The sequence below is a fragment of the Microcebus murinus genome, chromosome 8 (genome assembly GCF_040939455.1).
Source record: "Microcebus murinus isolate Inina chromosome 8, M.murinus_Inina_mat1.0, whole genome shotgun sequence".
NCBI lineage: Eukaryota > Metazoa > Chordata > Mammalia > Primates > Cheirogaleidae > Microcebus > Microcebus murinus.
In genome coordinates, this window is record NC_134111.1 from 89,439,305 (window position 1) to 89,463,942 (window position 24,638).

A 24,638-nucleotide genomic window follows, 5' to 3' on the forward strand; every position below is an offset into this window, starting at 1 on the left:
AGTGGTTTCCTGGGGGGGACGGATCCTCACAGCCCCTCAGAAAGGGCAGTAGCAACTCTCATTCCTTCTTTTCTCTACTCCCACTCCTTCTCCAAGAAGAACAAACAGCTCTGTCAGCTCTGGCTCAGGGAGGGGGTCTGACCAGCCTAGCAGGGGGACAACCAGTCTGAACTTTAGTTTAGCACCTCTCTCAGTTCAGCCAGCTCAACCTTTTCCCAAATGGAAACGAAACAATGTGGTAGAGATCGGAAAGAAAAAGGCATCAGGTTTAATAACAGAAAGAAAACCACAGCTGTAAGGCAGGCATTCTGGCTCTGAAAGCTCTTGATCCCTGCCCTGTGCCGCTAGCACTGTGCGGGAGTGCAGATTTCATTTTTTTTCCTGTTTAGTGGAGAAGAGAGGACAAGGACAGTCAGCTGGGTCTGTAAGGCACAGGTGATTTAGAGGACCCTGCAGTATTCTCTATAGGACCTACACCACCAAAGGGATTCTCTTTCAAACCAGATTACACGCTTGACAGCTGGGAACACAGCCCATGACGGCTGCGTTCTCGTAAACTCCCTGCCCCCACCTTGCCTGCTGCCTGCCTTTCTGTAGGGTGACAGTGCCCTGAGAAATGTTACTTTATGGGGTGATGCACCACCTCCCCATACAGACACACACACACTCTCTCTCTCTCTCTCTTTTTCTCTCTCTCTCTCTCTTCCCACAAGGTCTTGATCTTCATTACCTTGGGCAGGTAAAGATTTCTTAACAGGACACAAACCATAAAGGAAAAGATTGGTACATTGGATTAGATTAAAATTAGGAACTTCTGTTCATCAAAAGACACACTTAAGAGAGCAAAAAAGCAATCTATAGAGTGGGAGAAAATATTTGCAATACATATAATCAACAAAGGACTCATTTTCAAAATAAATGAAAAACTCTAAGAAAAAAAACAAGTCAGGTGAGAAACTCTTTTGTGTCTGACTTCTTTCACTCAACAACATATTAATGAAATTCATTCATGTTGCTGAATGTAATAGTATTATTTAAATTTTCATTGCTGTATAATATTTCATTGTAAGACTAACCACAGCTATTTATCCACTTGTGTTGGGTATATACAGTGGAATGAAATGGCCGAGTCATAGATATGTATATGTTTAGATTTAGTAGATACTGCCAAATCATTATCCAAAATGACTATATCAATTTATACTCACACAAACAGTATGTGAAAGTTCTGGTTGTACCACATCTTTGCTGACACTTGATATTATCTGCCTTCTTCCTTATAGCCATTATGGTGAATATGTAGTGATATCTTATTGTGGTTTTAATTTCCCCAATGTAGTTATGTACATTTTCATGTAATTATTGGTCATTTAGATATGACTAAGCCTTTTGCCAATTTTCTATTGAGTTGTCTTTTTTCTTTTTTTTTGAAACAGAGTCTCACTCTGTTGCCCAGGCTAGAGTGTCATGGCATCAGCCTAGCTCACAGCAACCTCAAACTCCTGGGCTCAAGTGATCCTTCTGCCTCAGTCTCCCAAATAACTGGGACTACAGGCATGTACCACCATGCCGGGCTAATTTTTTCTATATATATTTTTAGTTGGCCTATTAATTTCTTTCTATTTTTAGTAGACACGGGGTCTCGCTCTTGCTCAAGCTGGTCTTGAACTCCTGACCTTGAACGATCCATCTGCCTCAGCCTCCCAGAGTGCTAGGATTACAGGTATGAGCCACCACGCCCGGCCTGGAAATTTTCTAGTTTGTGATTTGGGTGCTGGTTATACAGCTATGTTTATTTTGTAATAATTCTGAAAGCTATACACTTATGGGCACTTTTCTATATGCATCTTATATTTCAATTTTAAAAGGTTATTAATAAAAGATAAATCACTATGGAAAACAGGCAGTTACTCAAAAATTTAAATAAAGAGTTACTACGTGGCCCAGCAATTCTACTCCTAGGTTTATACCCAAGAGAACTGGGGTGATGAAAATGTTCTGGAATCAGACAGTAGTTATGGTTGCATAACCTTGTGAATATACTGAAACTACTGAGTTATATATTCTTGGTGTATACTTTTCAGTAAATTTCATGATATGTGGGCCGGGCGCGGTGGCTCACGCCTGTAATCCTAGCACTCTGGGAGGCTGAGGCGGGCAGATTGCTCAAGGTCAGGAGTTCCAAACCAGCCTGAGCAAGAGCAAGAACCCTTATCTACTATAAATAGAAAGAAATTAATTGGCCAACTAATATATATAGAAAAAATTAGCCGGGCATGGTTGCGCATGCCTGTAGTCCCAGCTACTCAGGAGGCTGAAGCAGAAGGATCGCTTGAGTCCAGGAGTTTGAGGTTGGTGTGAGCTAGGCTGATGCCACAGCACTCACGCTAGCCTGGGCAACAAAGTGAGATTCTGTCTCCAAAAATTAAATAAATAAAAAATAAAATTTCATGATATGTGGATTATAGCTTAATTTTTTTAAAGGATAAAAAAAACATAAAATCTTTCTCTCCCACTTTCTTTTGCCTGTTCTCCACTCTGTTTCCTCTCTTAGGAATAGACTCTCAGGCTCCCAACAGGCCTGGACAACTTTAAAAGGACCTTTAACACAGTCAGCAGAACAGATACCTGCCTAGTGACTGAGCAGCTAGGGTTAGCATGGAATGGTGAAAGACCACAGAATCTAGACAGCTAATTTTGAAAATAAGTCCACCACTTACATATTGGTTTTATAATCTTGGCCAAGTGACTTAATTTCTTTGAACCTCAATTTTCTCACTATAAAATGAGTAAAGTAATTCCTATCAATGAGGGTTGTCACAAGGATTGTTAACATGGGATAATGGTGTAACATATTCTGTTCTCTTGAGAATTCTACACAATCTCAGCTACTTGAAGGCAACCAGGAAGATCACTTTATTTCAGCAGAAATAGTGTGGGTTCTGGAATTAAATTGCTTATACTCAAATCACAGGTCCATTACTTCATCTCCCTAAGTGCCTTAGTTTCTCTGTTTATTGGGAATAGTAATACTAACTACAAGCTGAGCATGGTGGCTCACACCTGTAATCCCAATACTTTGGGAGGCCAAGGCAGGGGAATCACTTGAGGCCAGGAGTTTGGGATCAGCCTGGGCAACACAGTGAGACCCCATCTCTATAAAAACAAAAATTAGCCAGGTGTGGTGGTATATGCCTATAGTCCCAGCAACTAGGGAGGCTGAGTAGAAGGATCACTTGAACTCAGGAGTTGAAGTGTCAGTGAGCTATGTTGGAGCCTCCACTATGATGGAGTCCACCACACTCCAGCCTGGGTAACAGAGTAAGACTCTGTCTCTTAAAAAATAATGATAATTTCACCTGCATTATAGCGTTATTATGAGGATTAAATGAGATAATGCATGAAAATGCTCAATATAGAGCCTGGCACATAAGAAGTACTCAATAAATATTAACTATTATTAATAATTCAATCATTACACAAAATCGTCGAATATACCAAATAGCGGACTGTATCCTAAGGATAAGACAGGGTTCACTGCCCTCAAGGAGCTCATAGTCTGGCTGGGGAGTCAGACACATAAACAAATAATTGTTCTTCGTGGCCAGCCACACACTGGAGCCTTTGATTCCCAGTCAACAGCACTAGGTCTGAGGCCTTGCAAAACAAAGCTGGATATGTAAGGAACAGTGTGGGGTGGGGGCAGCAGTGAACAGACTAACCATGAATCAACAGTAGGCCCTTCTTTTTCCACAAATAGCCTACAAAAATCTAGATCAATAGGCATGCAGACTTCCTCCTCAGCACTACTGCTAACTGGCCAGGGGCTTACAGGCGTCTCCTACATATCTACGTCCCCCAACTCGAGTGGTTGGTTCCTTCTCATCTTTCAGGTTTCAGTTTAAACATCACTTCTTCTGGTCCACTGACCAATCATCTGAAGCACTCTATTCTATTTCCTCAATTAACTATAAGTTTCAATTATTTGTTTACTTGTTTCCTATCTCCCCCACTGGGGTGTGATCCTCTAGAGTTCAGGGACCACTCATCCAGCAGATACATGCTGCGTGTCTACTAGAGACCAGGCACTGAAATACGGGCTTGGAATTCAGTTTGCAGGTAGAGACAGGGCCATGGCCCTCATGGAGCGTATGGTCGGTCTGTATTTGTGGAAAAGTTTTGGGATGAAAGTTTATCCTAGTCCTGGTTGAGGACCTTCTTCTGACTAGCCCAGTTAGATATGAGCTCTTGGGTGCTAATCTCTCACTGAGTCCAAAAAGCAAGAATTTGGAACTTTGGGGACTTCTCAGTTCTTTCTTCTGCAGCCCTGGATTTCTGTGCTCACAGCCCATTGGAGATTGAGCTACAGCAAACACCACAACCTCAGGGCCATTTCTACAAGTTCTTTCCTTATAAAGCTATTCAAATCAGCATTCTAAGGGCAAGAATAATCAGTATCTGGAAAGCTATATACTGGCTGGGGTATAGGGCCAGGTAGGGGACAGAGTTTGGGTGGCAAGAGTCTCCCTAAGTCCTGTAGAGATGAAATGACTGAACCTGAAAGTGCTGAGCCCTTGGTACCTTTCAAATTCAATGCCCTGAATTTGATGGTTTCTTCCCATAGTCTGAGCTTCTCTATCATTGAGTCTGACTTCATCCTAAAAGCTGTTTCCTGCTAAACCAGTCTGAGGTTTAGAGATGCTGAATTCGACTCTAGGAAATATATTCTACACAAACTCTCTGAGGAAAGGCCAAAGTAACACCGTTTTCCAGAAATGGGAGATAATAAAATTCAAAGGGTTACTGAAAAAGCTGCTTCAAATTTTTTTATTAATCAAACAAGGGTGTATGTATGTATGTGTATATATATAAAATTAATGAATAAATCCTTGCTTGATAGCAGGAGATAATGTCCTGAAAGCAGAATCAGGAACAAACCTTCAAGCCACAGAAACAGATACATTTATTCATTCTAGAATCACTTGGTACCTTCTCTGAGCTAGCTTATTCTAGGTACAAAAAAAAATAAATGAATGAATGTGGGTTTAGCAAAACATGTTCATTTCTATGATATACGTATTGATATAGTCTGCTTTGAGGGAAGAGCAGAAAGCAGACAGAATTTTTTTTACCTCTGTCAGAGATTTTCTAGCCCCAGCCCCTAACTAACTCCCTGCTCTTAACGTGTATTAGAAGCAATGCCATTGGGGTGTATCTGGAGGGTAGGGCTGGGGTAAAGGTATGTCTATAAAATCTGAATAACACATTCAATTGAATATAGGAAGGAAATCCACAGGAACAAGCCAACCATTAGCCCTGGGCCAAATCATTGCTGCCAATGATCTATCAGAATTAATGATGTGACTGTAGGAAAAATGGCAAAGAGAAACAGAATTATGCAGGAAATGATGTTTTGCAACTAAATCTGAATGTCCCAGGAAAATGAGATTCCCTAGAAATCTCTGCACTTAAATTACTAACTCAGCCCTAGGTTAGAAGAATGTCTGACCTCAGCATTAAGCATCTTTGTTCCTCTTTGAGCAGGTAAGTATCACATTGTTCTCCTAGTATAAGGACTTTGCGTATTCTGTAAATATACTGAGCCCATCCCCGACAGGTTTACAATGGAACAATCTATAATTTGAAGAAAATGAGTGTAGAAGAGTAGCAGCTCTCTCAGAATCCAGTGATCCTGGGGGTGGGGGGAGAATACATTTTTTCGTTCAATATCAAAACTTTGCTATTCCAATCCCTTAATGTGTTTTCTTACCACACATAGTAGAGCTCTTTCTGGAATCATATTGATCTATCCACACTATATTACTTGGTTCCTCTGATGACCAATAGCACATATTTTCTAGAGAGATAATACAATATGACTATGGAAGGAAACTGTCCTCTATCTAAAATACAAATGACTACAAAGTAAACTAAGGTGGTCAGCTCAGTTATGCTCCCTTAATGGGAGAACGTGTGCCACAAGAGGATTATCTTCTTGCGGGTGAATAAGTCCTTGAAAGGGCAAGACAAGGGGGAACAAATCTGTACTATGTGACACTGACTTCCTGGTCCCAGCTAGTTAGATCAAGGGTGGACTTCTGACCCAAGAGAACTCAATCCCAAGACCAATCAGGTTCTCTCCATCAAGCATGTGATCCAAAAGCCATAGACCATGGATGCTAAGCCTTTTTTTGTGCCATGAATTCTCCTGGAAGTCTGGCAAAGGCCAGGGATCCTTTTTAAATGCATAAAACAGAACTCATAGGATTAGGAAGAAAACCAATTAATTAAAATGCTGCAGGCTGGGCGCGCGCGCGGTGGCTCACACCTATAATCCTAGCACTCTGGGAGGCCGAGGTGGGAGGATTGCTCAAGGGCAGGAGTTCAAGAACAGCCTGAGCAGGAGTGAGACCCTGTCTCTATGAAAAATATAAAGAAATTACTTGGACAGCTAAAAATATATAGAAAAAATTAGCCGGGCATGGTGGCACATGCCTGTAGTCCCAGCTACTTGGGAGGCTGAGGCAGGAAGATGGCTTGAGCCCAGTAGTTTGAGGTTGCTGTGAGCTAGGCTGACCCCACGGCACTCTAGCTGGGGCAACAGAGTGAGACTCTGTCTAAAAAATAAATAAATAAATAAAATGCTGTTATCCAAATAGTAAAAAATAAATTTATAATATTATAACATATGCTTTTCTTTATTAACACATTAAATAGCAAGATCTAATAGTGGGTCTAATAACTACCAACATTTCAAGTAGTAATGAGCACAAACTGTATTTCAAGATCTCTGCAGCAAGTATAAAATGACATGAAAATATCTATAATTTCCACTGGTGACAAAGTCATAGATTCTGCTAATACATGGTAGCTTTTTACTCACATTTATAATCAAAGGAAATGGTAAATCCATTACAGGTTAATGAAAATAAAGATGCAACTTTCCCCCTATTTGATTCACGAAACCCCGAACTCTAAGCACAGATTCCCAAGGGATCTGCAGATCCCAGGGTAAAAACCCCTACCACAAAGACTCATTGGGTAACAGTGGATATTTATTTATTTATTTATTTTGAGACAGAGTCTCACTTTGTTGCCCAGGCTAGAGTGAGTGCCATGGTGTCAGCCTAGCTCACAGCTGGGCTCAAACTCCTGGGCTCAAGCAATCCTGCTGCCTCAGCCTCCTGAGTAGCTGGGACTACAGGCATGCACCACCATGCCTAGCTAATTTTTTGTATATATATTTTTAGTTGGTCAATTAATTTCTTTCTATTTTTAGTAGAGACGGGCTCAGGCTGGTTTCGAACTCCTGACCTCAAGCAATCCGCCCGCCTCAGCCTCCCAGAGTGCTAGGATTACAGGCATGAGCCACCACACTCAGCTTGGATACTTATTTAGAAAGACCATGTGGAGCCAGGAAGAGTTAGCAACAAGGGGAGTCAAAGCCACATACCAGTCAATGGTTTGTAGGAGTAGAAACAAATTGGCTATGAGGGGCAAAGACAAGAGATCTTGAGATCCCAGAGAAAGGAGCTACCTGTCCAGTTTCTGTGAGGCATGGGTAGGCATATGAAATTAGGTACTGAGAGATCTCCCCATACCTTTTCAGTAAATCTCCTTTCTACTTCAGCTAATTAAGGAGATTTGCTTCCTTACAATTAATTTGTCAGATAATACTTTAAACAATGTGTTCATTGAAACATGTTTATAATATACTAGTATATTTGTATATATTAACATTCTACCAGATTATAAATTCCTTCATATTTCAGGGCATATATACCCTCAATTCTGTAAAGCCCATAGCTGCTGATTTCCATGAACCTGCTATAGAAGGTACTGCTAATGTCAAATACCTCAGGGAGGAGGGAAAGCTGCCTGTCCTCTGCCTACGTGGCTACACCTGGCAGGCAGAGTGATTTATCAATAGCTGGATAGACAGTGAGCTCACAGGAGCCAGATGAAATGGAAGAGGATGAACAGTCAATAAAGAAGTCATGGTACTATCTGAAACATTATAGATCTTTAGGTTTAGGGAAGGAAAGGGCAAGAGGGAGATACAAATGGTCAGAAGAAAAAACTAAAGCTGTTAGGTGTCCTTTTGGAAGATGCGTCTTAAGTACATTCTCTATTTTATTGGCAGGGGAATAAACTGAAGGGGATACACTGTGCCCTGAAGAGCTTTCTTCTCACAAGAGTAACGCAGGATGATGGTCAATGCCTAACTCCCACAAGACAGATGTAGACACCTAGGGCCACTCTTGTGGAGAAGGGAATAGAATGACCCTCAAGGCTTCTCCAGTGGCCCTTCCCACTATTTTTCATTCCACCAAGGGCAAACAGAAAAGGAGAAGTGAGGGGACAAGGGACTGAATATTACTGTTAATTAAATGTTTTAAAATGTAGTGAGTGTTGGATATTTATTATTCTTTATACCTTCCGTATGTCATATATGTTCTTTTGTATATATTAAATATTTTATAGTAAAAATGTTTTAAAAGACATAGTGAAACCAAATAAAACCAAACATCTAAATGAAAAATGAAAATCATTTAACACAACATCAGTGGTAACTATCAATGTCCAAGCATGGACACTCTGCTAAGAACCATACTCTCCAGACTTGTGCTAGTGCCTGCTGCCACTGGACTCCAAGTTTGAAGATGGGCAAGGGTTCTGAGGAGAGGTTTTAGAGAAAAATGAATAAATTCCAGATATACAGTCACTTCCAAGGAAATCAAGAACACTGGCAGGTTTCAAGGTTAGGAAGTTGAAGTGACAGAAGTTGAAGTGACAATTGCTACAGGCCTGAGTTATGTGCCATCAGTTTAACTCAAAATATTCATTCTCAGCAGGGTACTTGCCTAACCCATGGCTGGAATGGTGATGAAGGGACCTGACCTAAAATTGTTCAGTGATGACCCTAAAATCCAGTACCTAGGGAAAATTAAGCAAGTCTGGCTAGGCATTAAGAAGATCCCAGAAAAAGATGGAATATAGTGAGAAAAAAAATAGAGGTGAGAAGACAAACTTCAATTCAGACCTTGACTCAAAACAGAAGTCTAGTGGTACCATGTGGGAGCAGGGTGTAGGTGCTAGGAGAAGGGCCTGGAGAAAGACAGAGTGTGAATCTGCAGAGCGTCAAGATAGGCCTGATTTGGAGGCAATTTTCCTAAATGGATGAGATCAAGCTTGAGACGAAGAGCTACTTTCTAGTTCCTTGGTTCGGAATTTCTGCACCCCCTTCTCCTCACTCCTGGCTACAGTCCAAGTACTCTGAAATGCCCAGATCATTTCCAAGTAGAGTACAACTCACATTCTTTTGGATCTAGGTTTCATTAAGCAGGAGAGTGCCCTGGTGACTTAATTTAGCATTTTCTAACTGATAAACTCTCTACTTTTCCGCAGGACGCTATAAATTTGTGAGTGTAAGATTCCCACTGATTTTTTGCTAACCTCCTATCCTCAGACTTGCTTAGGAGGCAAGAACAGGCAGCTCTGACACTGGGCTGACCCTAGGCAAGAGAACAGCTACTCCAGGGTTCATCTCCAGGTGAGGGGATGAAGGAAGGACCAAATCTAGGCTCTGGTTACAGGGCATCTTGGACACCTGCTGATAATAAAACATTATCTGTCAAGGCCTTGGCCCTCCAACCCACCAAAACAGAGGAAGAGGGTGGGAGAGGAATTTTATTCCCTCTGATTTCTACCCCAGAGAATAACAACCCTCACTCCACCCCAAAGGCCACTAGCCAGGGTAGAAGAGCACCTAAGGGAAGACCTAAAGAAAAGACTGACAAAGGGATGTGAAAGACTGTACAGGTCCCATCCTAGAAAGAGAAGATGGGCAGTGGATAGGGAGAAAGATTAAGGAAAAATTTGGCCAAATCAACTTTCATCCTTTCCCACTTCCATTGAGCATTAACTGCTGAGGTGGCTTTTGTAAGATGTGTGGGAGAATAAAGTATGGAAGAGAATGGAAATAAAAGCCTACCATGATAAAAAGAGACCAATATGATGTGTAGAGTTCTAGCCCCAGATGCCAGGTCTCCAGTTTTGAGGTATATATCTTTTACTGAGAAATGATCAATTATTTGGACCAGTAGTCCTGACTGTTAAAAGATGTCACCATGAGTTCTTAGTATGTATTTCTGAGTGATACAGTACAACACTTTACACCTAATGGTCACTTCATAGCTGTCCTCTCTCCACAATATCACCCATACAATCTAAACCCTAGTTTATTAAGACTCCTTAGCCTCTGCCAATTCCTTGTGCCCAGGCCCAATCTGGTTCAAGAGAGCCCTTACCACAGGGATGAGCGCTAATGGCCAAGGGGATAGCACCAACCACAGCAGGGATTAGTTTCTTGATCAAATTCTTAATAGCTTGGGATCTAGTTCAGGGAGGAGGAGTATAGGCACTATTATAAATGCAATCAGAGAGCTAAGGGGCAGGTTTCAAGGTAGACAGGAAGTACAAAACATTTCAATGATTTAATGAGGAGGACCAAAGACATAAAACCAGATAAAAGCTGGGAGAAGCAATAAATGTATCAACTAGACTACATCTGAGTTGGGCTCAGGCAGGGAAGCTTTTAAAAACTGGGAACAAGTAAGAGGTTCAATAAACCAAACTTTAGATTACAGGAGAGAGGTAGAGACTCACTTATTAAGGGGTTCCTGAGTACAAAGTATTCTGCCTCATCCAGAAACATTTCCTAAAACTGAACACCAAAGCCCAGAAATCAAGGAATCAAACTTAGTAAAGGCTACTGGGAGAAAGAAGGAAATGCGGAGTCCTAAGAGTTCCTTCTTTCAAAATAATTCAGGGCAGGAAGAAAATAAGAGGACCTACCTCTTGCTATTTATGTCTTTTTTAACTATTTGAAATATTTATTATATAATGTTGATAGAAGTTTGTAAAACGAATCCCCCAGGAGACTATCTGAGGAAGCAGAAGAAAAATAGTTGGTAATGACCTGGGAAAGATTCTGAAAATAGAAGGTACTGGAGAGATATATGAAATTGCCACTCAATGGACTCAAATTTTCAGTCATCTGTGCTCTGAAATCATGCCAACAACTACATAAGTATTAATTCAATAGATATTTATTGAGGGTCTACTGTGTTCCAAGTACTGTTGGCTACTGAGACACAAAAGTAAACAAAACATACAAAAAATCCCTGCCTTTGTGGAGCTTACATTTTAGTGGTGGATGACCATCAGTATTAAATAGTATGTTGGGAGATGGACACACTTGTAGCTCTGGCTTGGGCAATGCAAAGGCAATATATGTAACTGAAATGTTTGTACCCTTATAATATTCTGAAATTTAAAAAAAGAAAATAAGTAAAAAACTATGTAAAAAAATGGGCATGACTATGTTTCAATAAAACTTTATAGATGCTGAAAAAAATTAAATAGTATGTCAGGTGACGTTAAATGCTATGGAAAAAAAGAAAACAAAACAGTAGGGTAAAAGATTGGGAATGTAGGGATGGAAGGGTGGGTTGAAATTTTAAATAGGGTGGGCAGGGTGGGCTTTGATGAGATGATGTTTGAGCAAAGATTTGAAGGAGATAAAGGAGTCAGCCCATGGATATCTGGTGGACAAGTGTTGGCAGCAGAGGGACCAGCTAGTGCAAAGGCTTAAGGAAGGAGTGTGGCCAGTGTGTTAAAAGAATAATAAGATGGCCAGTGAGGACAGAGTGAAATGAGTGAGACAAAGACTGGAGGAAATGAGGTCAGAGAGGTTATGGGGATCAGAAAATACAGGGGTTTTAAGCCATTGTGAGGACTTCTATTACTTAGAGTAAAATGGAATCCACTGCAGGGTTTTGAGCAAAGCAGAGGCATGAACTGACTTAGAACTTTAAAGAATCACTCCAGCTTCCAGGTTGAGAAGAGATTACAGATGGTTCCTGACTTACGATTTTTCCACTTCACAATGGCGCAAAAGTAATACACATTCAGTAGAAATCATATTTTAGTAGTCAATAAATTGCATGAGATACTCAACACTTCATTATAAAATAGTCTTGTATTAGATAATTTTGTCCAAGTGTAGGCCAATATAAGTGCTCTGAGCACATTTAAAGTAGGCTAAGCTAAGCTATGATGTTCAGTAGGCTAGGTGTATTAAATACACTTGCAACTTATGATATTTTAAACTTATGATGGATTTTATCAAGATATAACCCCATCATAAGTCAAGAAGCATGTGAAGAGAACAAATGTAGAAGCCCAAAGACCAGGTAGAGTGGAAGCCCAGAGACAATTGTAGTCATCTAAGCAAGAAATGATGGTGGCTCAGATCAAGGTAGTAGAAGCAGAGGCAGACAGATTCGTATTCATTTTTTTTTTTTTTTGAGACAGAGTCTCGCTTTGTTGCCCAGGCTAGAGTGAGTGCCATGGCATCAGCCTAGCTCATAGCAACCTCAAACTCCTGGCTCAAGCAATCCTCCTGCCTCAGCCTCCCGAGTAGCTGGGACTACAGGCATTCGCCACCATGCCCGGCTAATTTTTTGTATATATATTAGTTGGCCAATTAATTTCTTTCTATTTTTTTATAGTAGAGATGGGGTCTCGCTCTTGCTCAGGCTGGTTTCGAACTCCTGACCTTGAGCAATCCGCCCGCCTCGGCCTCCCAGAGAGCTAGGATTACAGGCGTGAGCCACCGCGCCCGGCCTCGTATTCATTTTGAAAGAAGAGACAACAGAATTTCCTGATGGATTGGATGTGGGGCATAAGAGAAAGACAAGAATCAAACATGACTCCAAGATTTTTAACCTGAGCAAGTAGAAAGATGGAATTGCCATCAACTGAGGAGAAGGTTATAAGAGGAGCAAAGGGGTTGGGGGTGGGGAGAAAGGGGGAAGAAATCAGAAGTTTAATTTGAATATGTTGAGTCTGATATATCTATGAAGACTTCCAAATGGAAATATTGAACAAGCACTTGGATACACAAGTCTGGGGTTTCAAAGGAAAAGCTGGGCTGGAGAAATAGGCATAAAGATGATGTTTAAAGCCATGAGACTGAATGTGATCACTAACAAAGCAAATGTAGGTACAGAATAGAAGAGGGCCAAGGACTGGGCCCTGGAGGTAGTGCAGCAGAGAAAGTACCCACAAAGAAGTTCATGAAGAAATAACTGATGAAGTAGAAAATAAAGTCAAGAAAATGTATTACTCTAGAAGCCAAATGAAAAAAAAGTGTACCAAATGCTGCTTATAGACATAATAAGATGAGAAATAAGAATTATTTATTGGATTTTATAATGAAAAGTCATTAGTGACCTTTTCAAGAATAATTTCACTGAGTGACAGGACCCAGACCCCACTGAAATAGTTTTGAGAGAGAACTGAGGGAGAACACAACAAAAATAGACAACTCTTATAATGAGTTTTGCAGAAAAGGGGAGCAAAGAAGTAGGGTGATAACTTACTGGGAAAATTGGGGGGTCAAGGGGAGTATTTATGTGTATGAGTATAGAGATGGTGTCTTACTATGTTGCTTAGGCTGGTCTCAAACTCCTGGCCTTAAGTGATCCTTCCACCTCCGTCTCCCAAACTGCTGGACTTATTGGCATGAGCTACCATGTCTGGCCAGGAGGAGGATTTTTAAGATGGAAAAATAATAGTGTATTTGTATGTTAATATGACAAACCTATAGAAAACAAAAAACAGGGACAGGAGAATTACTAGAGCAATTTCCTTGACAGGAGAGATGACATCTAATGCACAAATGGAGGGACAACTTTTAGACAGGGCCATGGCTAATTTATCTATGCAAACAGGCAGAAAAGCAGTGTCTAAGGGTGCATGTGTTATCAGGAAGTTGAAGTACTGGTTTAAGTCTGCAAACGTTAATTTCTAGCTGATTCTGCTGCCCGGGCTAGAGTGCCATGGCATCAACCTAGCTCACAGCAACCTTAAACTCCTGGGCTCAAGTGATCTTACTGCCTCAGCCTCCTGAGTAGCTGGGACTACAGGCACGCACCACCATGACCGGCTAATTTTTTTTTCTATATATTTTTAATTGTCCAATTAATTTCTTTCTATTTTTAGTAGAGACTGGATCTCGCTCTTGCTCAGGCTGGTTTTGAACTCCTGACCTTGAGCAATCCGCCCGCTTTGGCCTCCTAGAGTGCTAGGATTACAGGCATGAGCCACCGCGTCCGGCCCTGATTCTTCTTTTTAAGGAAAATATAATATGATTGCCTAGTAGCATTAAGGACATATTTGAGAGGCACAGTCAAGAATTTAAATTGAAATTAGTCAGTCTGATTGTGTGTTTTATTTGGTTTTCTGACTACATTTGGTTGCATATGCAGGTATGGAGGAGGTAGAAAAGTTGAGTTTAACTGTACACAGCACAAGAGATGGGCAACAGAATCAGGAGTGATTATAATGATTGACCACAGAAGCTGGGTAAGAAAGGGAGGCAGGACATCAATCAAAGGAGTCAAGACAATGAAAAGGAAGGTAAGAATGATAGACTGGAGCTCTCTGTGAGATTAAAAGAATACTGAGTTGAGGTTGAAGAAAAGAGCTGAAAAGATAGGAGGTGGACATGGTCAGAAAGTAGGATGTATAAAATTGAGATTATGGAGGAGTTCCAATTATTGGTGACAGCAAGGTCTAGAGTAGACTCTAGAGCAGGGTTTCTCAACAGTGGCACTACTGACATTTCAGGCTGGCCAATTTTTTGTGGTGGGAGCTGTCTTGTGTACTATAAAATGTTGAGCAATGTCCCTGGACTCCTCCCACTACACTAGATGCCAGCAGTATCTCTCAAGTTATGACATCCAAAAATGTCTCTGGACATTGCCAAAGGTTCCCTGGGGACAAAATCTCCCCTGTTGAGAAGCAATGCTCTAGAGTATACTCGAAGAAGTCAGTGAAAGAGACAGAGCAGGAGTCCAGATAATTAGAGAAGTACTGGTGAAAGTGGCAGTGAGTCAGAAGCTAAAGTCCTTAAGAAATGAGTGGGAATGACTCAGAGTCAGTGCATTACAACAACAATGAAGGGTACCAGATAATATATTCTGATGACATGAGATTCAAAGCTGGGGCTTTCAGGGAGGAAGGAGGGAGAATGGTCAGAAAGCAGCAATTAGAAACAAGGAAGACATGTATCCCAGCTCCATACTCAGTGGTAAGAGGACTAGGAGAGAAGAAACAGCCACCATTTGAGAGTGCAGAAGAGAAGCTTGTGAAGAGTCTTCAGGGGAAAGGCAGGTTTCTGACCAAGAAGGAGAAAATAATGCTCAGAGAACAAAGTAAAGATAACATTTTCTGATAATGAACTCTGAATTCTAGAAGGCACAGTGGAAGGGCTCAGGAATTGGTGAAGGGTAGGAAAAGAGGACCGAATGGGGAAGTCCAAGATGTATTTCTCAAACCTGAAGGTTGAACCCAGAGAGAGGTCCACTAGGAGAAGGGTTGTATAGTGGAGGCAGATCTTTAAAACAGGAGAAGGAAGGTGAACATAAGAATCTGTCGGGAATATGGCACATGCCATATTCACACTGCAATCAGGAATCACACACTATAATTACCAACTTTATACCAGAACTAGTCTAGAACAAAAGGATAGTTCTCTAAGCATTACCAGCTTTAATATGAGAAAGTCAACCAAACAGATACAAATCAGGAGGTGAGAATAGGATTTTCAAGGGCCCAGGAGCTACGGAAACCATTAAGAAGGGTCAAGCTTGTGTGAGGTTAGTGCAGGTAGGCCTAAAGCCCTAAATAGAATCATTGGGGCCAGTTAGGAAACTGCCTTTCTTGTTAGAGGATCAGAAATTAGAATGATCTAGATCTGATCTAGCAGAGTAGCTCTAAAGAAGCAATGAGATATGGCCAAGAATCCAGAAAATCTGATCTAGTGCTTACATACTCAAGAAAAGAATTAGAATGTGGATTCCCAGAGGGACTGAGAATCCCACCAAGCCAGAAAGAGTTGAGGAAAGAAATCTGGACTAGCGCAGGCCCAGGAAGTCAAACCAATTGGCTTAAGGAATGGCAAAGAACTATACCAAGATAAGGAATTGTGGCTGAGTAAATTCATCCACTTCCTTTATGGGCATTTCAGAAGATTACAAAAAAAAAAAAAAAAAGCCAACAAACTTAAACACTATAAAAGTATATAAATAAAAGATCTCAGCTGGGCACAGTGGCTCTTGCCTATAATCCTAGCACCCTGGGAGGCCGAGGTGGAGGATCATTTGAGCTCAGGATTTCAAGACCAGCCACCTGAGCAAGAGCGAGACCCCATCTCTATTAATAATAGAAAGAAATTACTTGGATAGCTAAAAATATATAGAAAAAATTAGCTGGGCATGGTGGCACATGCCTATAGTCCCAGCTATTTGGGAGGCTGAGGCAGGAGGATCGCTTGAGCCCAGGAGTTTGAGGTTACTGTGAGCTAAGCTGGCGCCACTGCACTCTAGCCTGTGGGCAACAGAGTGAGACTTTGTCTCAAAAAAAAAAAAATCTCCCCTCTTTACCTCCAACCCACACCTCAGAGGAAACCACTGTGAACAATTTGATATGTATCCTCACAGACATTTTTTCTATTCACATATAAGCATACATACATGGAGGTAATTTTTCCCCCAAATAGGATCATATTACATATATTCTTATGTATCTTGCTTTATTTGCTTAAGTATATCATGGCCATCTTTTCAAGGTATATACAGGTCTGAACCAGGCACAGTGGCTCATGCCTGCAATCCCAGCACTTTGGGAGGCCAGGGTGGGAGGATCTCTTGAGGCCAGGAGTTTGAGACCAGCCTGAGCAACATAGCAAGACCCCATCTCTATAAAACATAAAAAAAGTTAGCCAGGGCATGGTGGTGCCTACCTGCAGTCCCAGCTACTTGGGAGGCTGAAGTGGGAGGACTGCTTGAACCCAGGAGTTCAAGGCTGCAATGAGCTATGATCACTCCTCTGTATTCTAGCCTGGGTGACAGAGCAAAACCCTGTCTCTGAAAGAAAAAAAAAAAAAAAATATATATATATATATATATATATATATATATATATATATATATGCACACACACACACAGGTCTATCTCATTCTTTTAAATGGCTTCCTTATATTACATTGTATGGATAAACCATAATTTATTCATATTTCCATAACAATGGACATTTAGTCCTTGTACTCACTTGCTTTTTTCTCAATTACTTTATTCTACTCGAGATTTAATTTTTTAAATACCCCAGATTTTACAAAGCACGGCAGTAGAATAAAAAACTGGAGTTTCTTTTCATACGAACTTATTTATTTGGATTTTTTTATATTTCAAATTATTGATACATTCAAAGAGTAATTTTAGTTTCTATAATTTTTGCTAACCGTGTCAAGTCACACTCAACATCTGAGTGCAAAGGGATAAACAGTTTCCATTTTTTCCTACTATAGACAGTGCTGCTTTGAATATGCTTATGCAGATGTCTGTGCATGTTAATAATTCTATAGATTAGGCTGGGTACAGTGGCTCATACCTATAAGCCCAGAGCTTTGGAAGGCCGAGGTGGGAGGACTGTTTGAGGCCAGGAGTTCAAGCTCCGCTTGGGTAAAATAACAAGACCCCATTGCTACAAAAAAATGGGTAAAATTTTTTTAAGTAATAATTCTATAGATTACATATCTACCAGTTGGATTAAAGAATATATCTGATATTGTCAAAAAACTGTCCTCCAAAAATGTATCAATTTATTTTTCTGCCAAAATTGTATAAAGTGCTCAATTCCCTATACTCTTATAAAAGCTTTAATAATCTTAATTTTTCCCAACCAATAAGAGAAGAGGATCTCATTGTTTTTCAACATGAACTTTTTTGGTTTTGTTTATTTTGGTGGGAGGATATGTCAGTTTAAGAATAATGAAAACTGTTTTTTATTTTCTTTTTTAAAAAATAAGACAGGGTCTTGCTATGATGCCCATGCTGGTCTTAAACTCCTGAGCTCAAGTGATCCTCCCATCTTAGCTTCCCAAGTACCTGGGATTACAGGCAGGAGCCACCACGCTCAACTTGAAAACTGTTTTTGAATTCATTTACATGTATAAACATTGAACCAAGAGGATACCAGACTTATTAAACAGACTGATTGTTAAATGGAAAGAAACCTGAGAATAACAATATTATACACATAACTACTACTTTTGAATGTTTATAATATGCCAGACACTATGAAAAGTACCCAAGTATATTATCTCACTGAGTTCTCACAATTTTATAGAGAGCATTATCCTCATTTTACACAAAAAGAAATTGAAGCCAGATAGATTAAATAACATTCTCAAAGTCACATGGCTAGTAATTGAGTAGAGCCATGTTTTAAACTCAGACCAGCTAACTCTAGGGCCCCCATTTAGGCCAAGTCTGCTCAACCAAAATTGAATAGCCAGCAAGAACAGTCAGAATTCAAACTCAGGTCTGCCTAAGTCTAAAGCTGTGGTCCCCAGCCCCCAGGCCATGGACCAGTACTGGTCCGTGGCCTGTCAGAAACCAAGCCACACAGCAGGAGGTGAGCAGTGAGTAAGTGAGCAGAGCTTCGTCTACATTTACAGCCATTCAGGGCTCCCAGTGATTCTGCATTATGGTGAGTTGTATAATTATTTCATTATATACTACAATGTAATAATAATAGAAATAAAGTATAAAGTGCACAATAATGTGATGCACTTGAATCATCCTGAAACCATCCCCTGTCCCCCTGCCCAGTCCATGGGAAAACTGTCTTCCATGAAACTGGTCCCTCGTGCCAAAAAGGTAGGGCATCACTGATCTAGAACACACATATGTAAGGTGTTTGTTTGTTTAATAGAATTTATATTATTTGCATGAATAATGTAATGATAGTGTTGAAAAAAATTTATTCCTATCCAAACATTTTTTGGGTTCTGCTTTTGGTATTTGTTGGTTCTGTTCTGTCTAAGGTTTTAAAAAAATATACAGACATTGCCTTGGTTGAACTAAAGGCAGAGCCACTGCACTGCATGACTCCAGGAGCATCCTAGTTTATGAAAATGGAACTGGAGTTGTGCAGAACACAATCTGCAGGGCCAAACGTGGCGCCCCAAGACCAGATACAGATTGACTAAAGAAGGGAGATTTCTGCCAGCAACCAGACCAAAAGAGCCAAGGGAAACTGAGTGTCCCCTAGTGGATGAGAACAGTATTGACAATTGCCAAAGTTCAGCAAGAGATCCCTGAGAGAACTAACAGAATTAGGATAGTTGCTGAAGTGAGATCAGAAGACATGAAAATTTTAATTGCTGCTCTCTCTACCCAGCATGTTCTCTTACAAAAAGGTGCAAGATCTATCAAGGCTACTCTTTGGAGAACCAATGATTCCTTAGGAAACAAGAGGGATAGAGGGTAAGTATCACCCATAACTCAGGTCTCAAGAATAAGATGCCTACACAGTAAATAAACAGAGGACAGGAAAACAATTTTTACTATATGAGAGAAGGTTGTAGTGAAGGGGGAAAATATACATAAATAGACTCAAGACTAGATAATCAGTCCTGGAAACTTCTCAGTAATCTTCTCAAAAGCACCCCCCCCCCAAAAAAAAACCCACTAGAAAATTAGGAAAACCTTGAATATATTCTCAAGAGGGAAAATGATGCTAAAAGAAACCCAGATGTGGTGAATATAAAATGAATGGAATCTTGGATTCATTCCTACTGTCAGCCTCTCTTAGAATTGAGGCAAAGGCAATTGCAGACTTGGGAAGAAAGGCTTAAGTTGACCAAATTAAAATGGCCTAAAGCCATGAAGAGACCATGGGTAAAACAGAAACACACATCAGCTGGGGCAGAAGACAGGCACTCAGAATCAACACAGTAACTGAAGGAAATGGAGATGATTCAGCCAGCGTGTATTCTGGTTAATCACATCTTCTAGTTTAATATTTACCATTTGTTTCTTATACCACTTTTCAAATAATTAGACAGTATGTTACAAAATTAAAATGACACTAAAATGTAAGATACCTCATAGTTTTCCAATAACATAGGGTGTTCATCAAAAGTATCAATTGTCACTATTGTCTAAGGTTTGTGCAGTATCTGGTTTCAGTTACTAACTTGTCAAAGATCTGGCTAAGAAGAAATGTCTAGAAAGACATAGATGGCACCAAGTTAGAAGAGAGTAATGTCCAAACAGGAAAGAGACTTTTTTTCTTAGTTTAAAGGATTTAGTACAGTAAGAAGCATGATAAATTATAATAGCAATGGGACAGAGGGGGGAAAAGCCACATTCATTTGACAACTCGCTAGATTGCAAACTCTACAAGAGCAAGGACTTTGTTTTGGTCATTGCTATATCACTGCCTCAAGAACGGTGCCTGGCATATAGGCATTCAAAAATATTTATTTAAAGAATAAATAAGTGCTGTTCTATTTAATATGCTCTTTCTCCATTCTCTTAAAAATATTTCTTGAAAGAATGAATGCTGTTTACTCTTTTACCCATTTATTAACTAGGGAAATGCTCATCCTTCAAGATTCAGTTCAAATTTTTTTCTCTTCCTCAAAGTCTTCCCCTATCCCTTTCTTCTGCCTGCAACACTACCTCCTTCATAAAGCCAGAATTAAATGTTCTTTATTCTTTGTCCCATAGCATGTCACTTGGACCTATATTTTGCTCTCATTTCATTCTATATTGTATTATAATTCATTATTTACATGTCTGACTTTTCCACTGGGTTATAAGCTTCTTGAGGGCAAGGATTTGGTTTCTGTTATCTTTGAACCCCCATCTTCTAACTTAATGCACTGCAAATAGTAATTATTTCAAATAGAACTACATTCTTGGTATCTAATAAGATACCAGCATATACTAAGTGCTCAATAAATGTTTATTACATGAATGAACTCAAAGAAAGATACTACCAACAAAACTTAGTTCCTTCAAATCCCATGGCTGGGAGGCATTGTGCCTTGAAAATGGAGAAATGGTCTCCTCCTCTTGGTTCTAAGGAGACCTTGCATGGTTCCTGTGCCAAGCGTCAGGCACTATGGCACCAAAACTGTAGACATAAGTTTGAAGGAGGTTAAGGGAGAGTAACATAATTGACTTGGGTGGGGGAGGAAAGGATGAAAAAGGAGCGATTAGGGGCTCAGGCTAGGCAGATGGCCTAAGTGACGTCTGAGACTAGACACGATAACCTTCTGCTAACACTGGGAGAGTGTAAACACCAAAGAGGGGAGGAATTGTTTAGCCTGGTCCATTGAGCTCAAAGTAGAAGAAAGGATGAAACAAGGGGCAGAAGATCAAAGCCCTGTGACAGGAAAGCCAACCAAAAGAGACACTGCTCTCCTTGGACTTAGAGAAAACAATGTCATATACATTTTCACAGATATCAACAAGTGTTATTATCCTCATCTTCAAGCATGAAGGAAGTCTACAAACAGATGGATTATTGAAACCTAATACAAAGAGCCTATGCTTGGAACAGAAAGTTCTTTTACCATTATGCAAAATATAGCCCCATACCCAATGTTATTAAAGCAGTATCCAAAAAAAACCCCACTGATTCAGACTGCACCCATAAGTAAAAGCACCTTTAAGAGAAGATGAGAGAAGAAAAAGTAGAGAGAAAGAATCAGCAAAGCAGTGGAACTGGAATCCCACGGTTCGGTAAAACACATGAGCTCTCCTAGCTCTGTTCTCATTTGCTGTTTTCAGATTTACTCTACCAAAAACACCTCTCAAACTGGAGTTTGCCAAACAACTTTTCACTTCTTCCTATTTCCCATTCCACTCCAAGTCTGCCTGCCTGCCTACTAGTAAGTTTTAGTGGCTGCAACTAACAGTGAGCGCAGTGAGTGATAGAGATATAGAAGATATGGTGTCTCACTTCAAAGAACTTATAATCTACTTGAACAGACAAAATATAAGTATGTGAAAACAGCAAGAAAATAATTGCAAAAAAATCATATGACATATGCAAAAGAAAACACTATAGACTATTTATATAACCGCAAATGATTTGTGAAGTAAGGGGAAGATAAGATTGAACTGGTAATTCAGGGAGGGCTTCCCAGAAGAGGTGAATTTTCTTCCTAAGAAGGAAAAATAGAAATTGATTGATTGAAATCAGTTTATAGTTTATAAAAGCTATAAGGAACCTCAGGGTGTATTCTATCAAAACTGCTCAGCTGACAGCAGAATTAAACAGAAGCTCAGAGAGCTTAAATATGTCCAGGTGACAAATCAAAAAAGTAGAAGAACTAGAATTCAAATCAAAGTACTCTGATCTCAAGATCCAGGGCAGATGACAAGAACAAGTGCAGAGAAGCAAGAAATAGCAATGTCTACAAGAAAGAAGGTGAGCAGATTGGCTTGGCTGGGACAGAGGGACTGTCTCATAGAGTAATGAGACATAAGATATCCCAATCTACCCCTAAATAATCTCTCTTGAGGAACACCTGCCATACTTTAAATCAGCGGCAGGGACCCTACAGGCCCCTGTCTGTGTCTCCCCCACCACATGCCCCACCCTGGGACCTCATCCTCTAAGGCCCAGACTCTCACTCCCAGATGCCCTGCTGGTTCTGAGGGCCCTAGAAACACCAAGATACACATATGGCAAATCTAACCAAGAAGTCACTCCACATATGAACTTCTTGTTCTGCTCAAAGCCCCACCCTCCTCCTTTGCCCCCACCAACACTGAGGAAACCAGATGTACAAATGGTTAACAGAGAAAAAAAAATCCCACCCAGACCACTTGAAACGCGGCTAGTCTGGCTGGGCTTGAGTTCTGCTCAGCGACTGCTCCATGACTGCTATTTATAGCCTCTGGGTGCCCAACCCAGCTTCCAGGTCACTAATTGTGGCCCAGCCCAGAGCCAACCCCCACACCTCCTCCCCCGCCCGTAACACAGGGAACAAGAAGCAAATCCAGCTTTGTCCAGCCCAGGAAGAACAGCCAGGAGATCTGAATCCAAGACCCTATATTATATGTCCTGTGTAAGGTTTCAGACTGTCCAGATGGGTCTGCCCTCATACTACATATCTTGGAGAGCTGAGCTATCTCCTCCTTCTATAGCAGGCTCCTTTCCTGAATTCCCTAAATCTGAATCCTGTGCTCAATCTAACCCATTCACATACTAGAGAGGGGAGATACAAGTTATGGCTATCAAGGACACCCAGCCAATAGCTCAGTAAAGAGCATATTTCCTTGAGTAAGCGTCTAAACATCCATGGACTGGTATGTTTGCCTCTTCTTGTGCTCTATTTGTTAGATTATCTACACATTTATTTGTATTACTACTCCAGTCATCCACAACAAGAAAAGTACCCAGGAAGGAGGCATGCTCACAACTAAACTTCTAAAAATTATTTTTCTAACATCTACCAAATACATCTTAAATCCCCCACATTCTTAGTTTCAGATATAGGCCATAAATGTGATAGTTTTATGAGAGTGTGATTTAAAAAAATCCCTTCTGAGTCCAAGTTGCCATTATTTGTGTATTATTCTGTTTTCCGCCTAGAGATAGAGATTACCATGATGGGCAGTAACGGGGTTTTTTTGGCATCTGAGTCTTTCTGAAACTATCCTGAATGGAGAAAAGTGTTTTATAAGGCACAAGAGTTAATGGCAAAAAGACTTAGTGAAGCTTTCTCTGTTAGTTCTGTCCCCCGTGCTACACTGGGGCAACCACCACTGGACCACATTCTCCCTTGTGAATGCTGTATCTGAGCCCTTATTGCCATGCTAATTAAACTGGACCATTGTCAATGATGTCCCTATTCAGAACGAAACACTGGGACTAGAGATGAAGGAAGAGTTAAGGGGCTTAAAATAAGAATGAGATAGCTCCTTCTTTTCCCAGTGCCCCAGCATCCAAACTATGGTCACCATTCTTCTCAGACTGTCCAACAAGCTCCCAACCCTCTATATGCTTAACTGGTGCTGCCCCAGGACTATACATCCCAATGTCAGTCTTCTCCTTCTTATTTTGGGGTTCATTTGGGCCACTGGATAATATGCCAGGGATCCTGGTTATTGGAGCCAGAACCAGAATGCTGCTGTGCTATCTCATCATCACCCACAAATACCAATTCCTGGCCCCAAATGGTCCCAAGTCTTTCCTCCCAAGACCACAAAGGGAAAAAAGTTTCCAAATTAAAAAACTAAAACTGGCAACAAAGGTGCCCCATGGCAGTAACCTTTAAAACTGGCCATTAAAGTTTATAAGTCAGACGGGCACCAACGTGAACGATCAAGAAGAGAAAAACAGCCCCCTCTCTTGGGGACCCGGAGCCACAGCCTTCCCTCTAAAGCCACAGAGCTGATGTCACAAGAAGCGCTTGCTGCCATCAAGGGCTCTCTGTGTCCCAACTACAACCATTCACAATGTAGGCAGCCTTTGTGTGCTGGAGGGGGGGTGGCTGTCTGGCAGAGAATAAAGGAAAGGGGAGGGGCAAGGAGTGGAGGGTTGGGACAGATATGAGGTAAGGAAAGGTGAGGAAGGGGAGAAAAACAGCAAATCTCCTCCTAGCCATGAGGACTGCCTGCAATTCACAGGCCCTGTCAGACTGCCTCAGACAGTGGTTCTCAACGTTTTTCCACCTAACACACAAGCACTGGCATGCCAA

At 40.8% G+C, this 24,638-nt stretch overlaps 1 protein-coding gene across 3 annotated transcripts in view; it reads right to left on the reverse strand.

Annotated features, from left to right (window-relative positions):
• NHEJ1 (non-homologous end joining factor 1) overlaps positions 1 to 24,638 on the reverse strand; it is a 90,691-nt gene that overhangs the window by 11,608 nt on the left and 54,445 nt on the right. The window contains exon 6 of one of the 3 annotated variants that reach the window (XM_076005961.1): positions 16,874 to 16,997. The exons of the other annotated variants lie outside the window; for them this stretch is intronic. Coding sequence (XP_075862076.1) covers positions 16,874 to 16,997 — 124 coding nt within the window. The remainder of the gene's footprint in view (positions 1 to 16,873; positions 16,998 to 24,638) is intronic. 3 annotated transcript variants of the gene reach the window in all.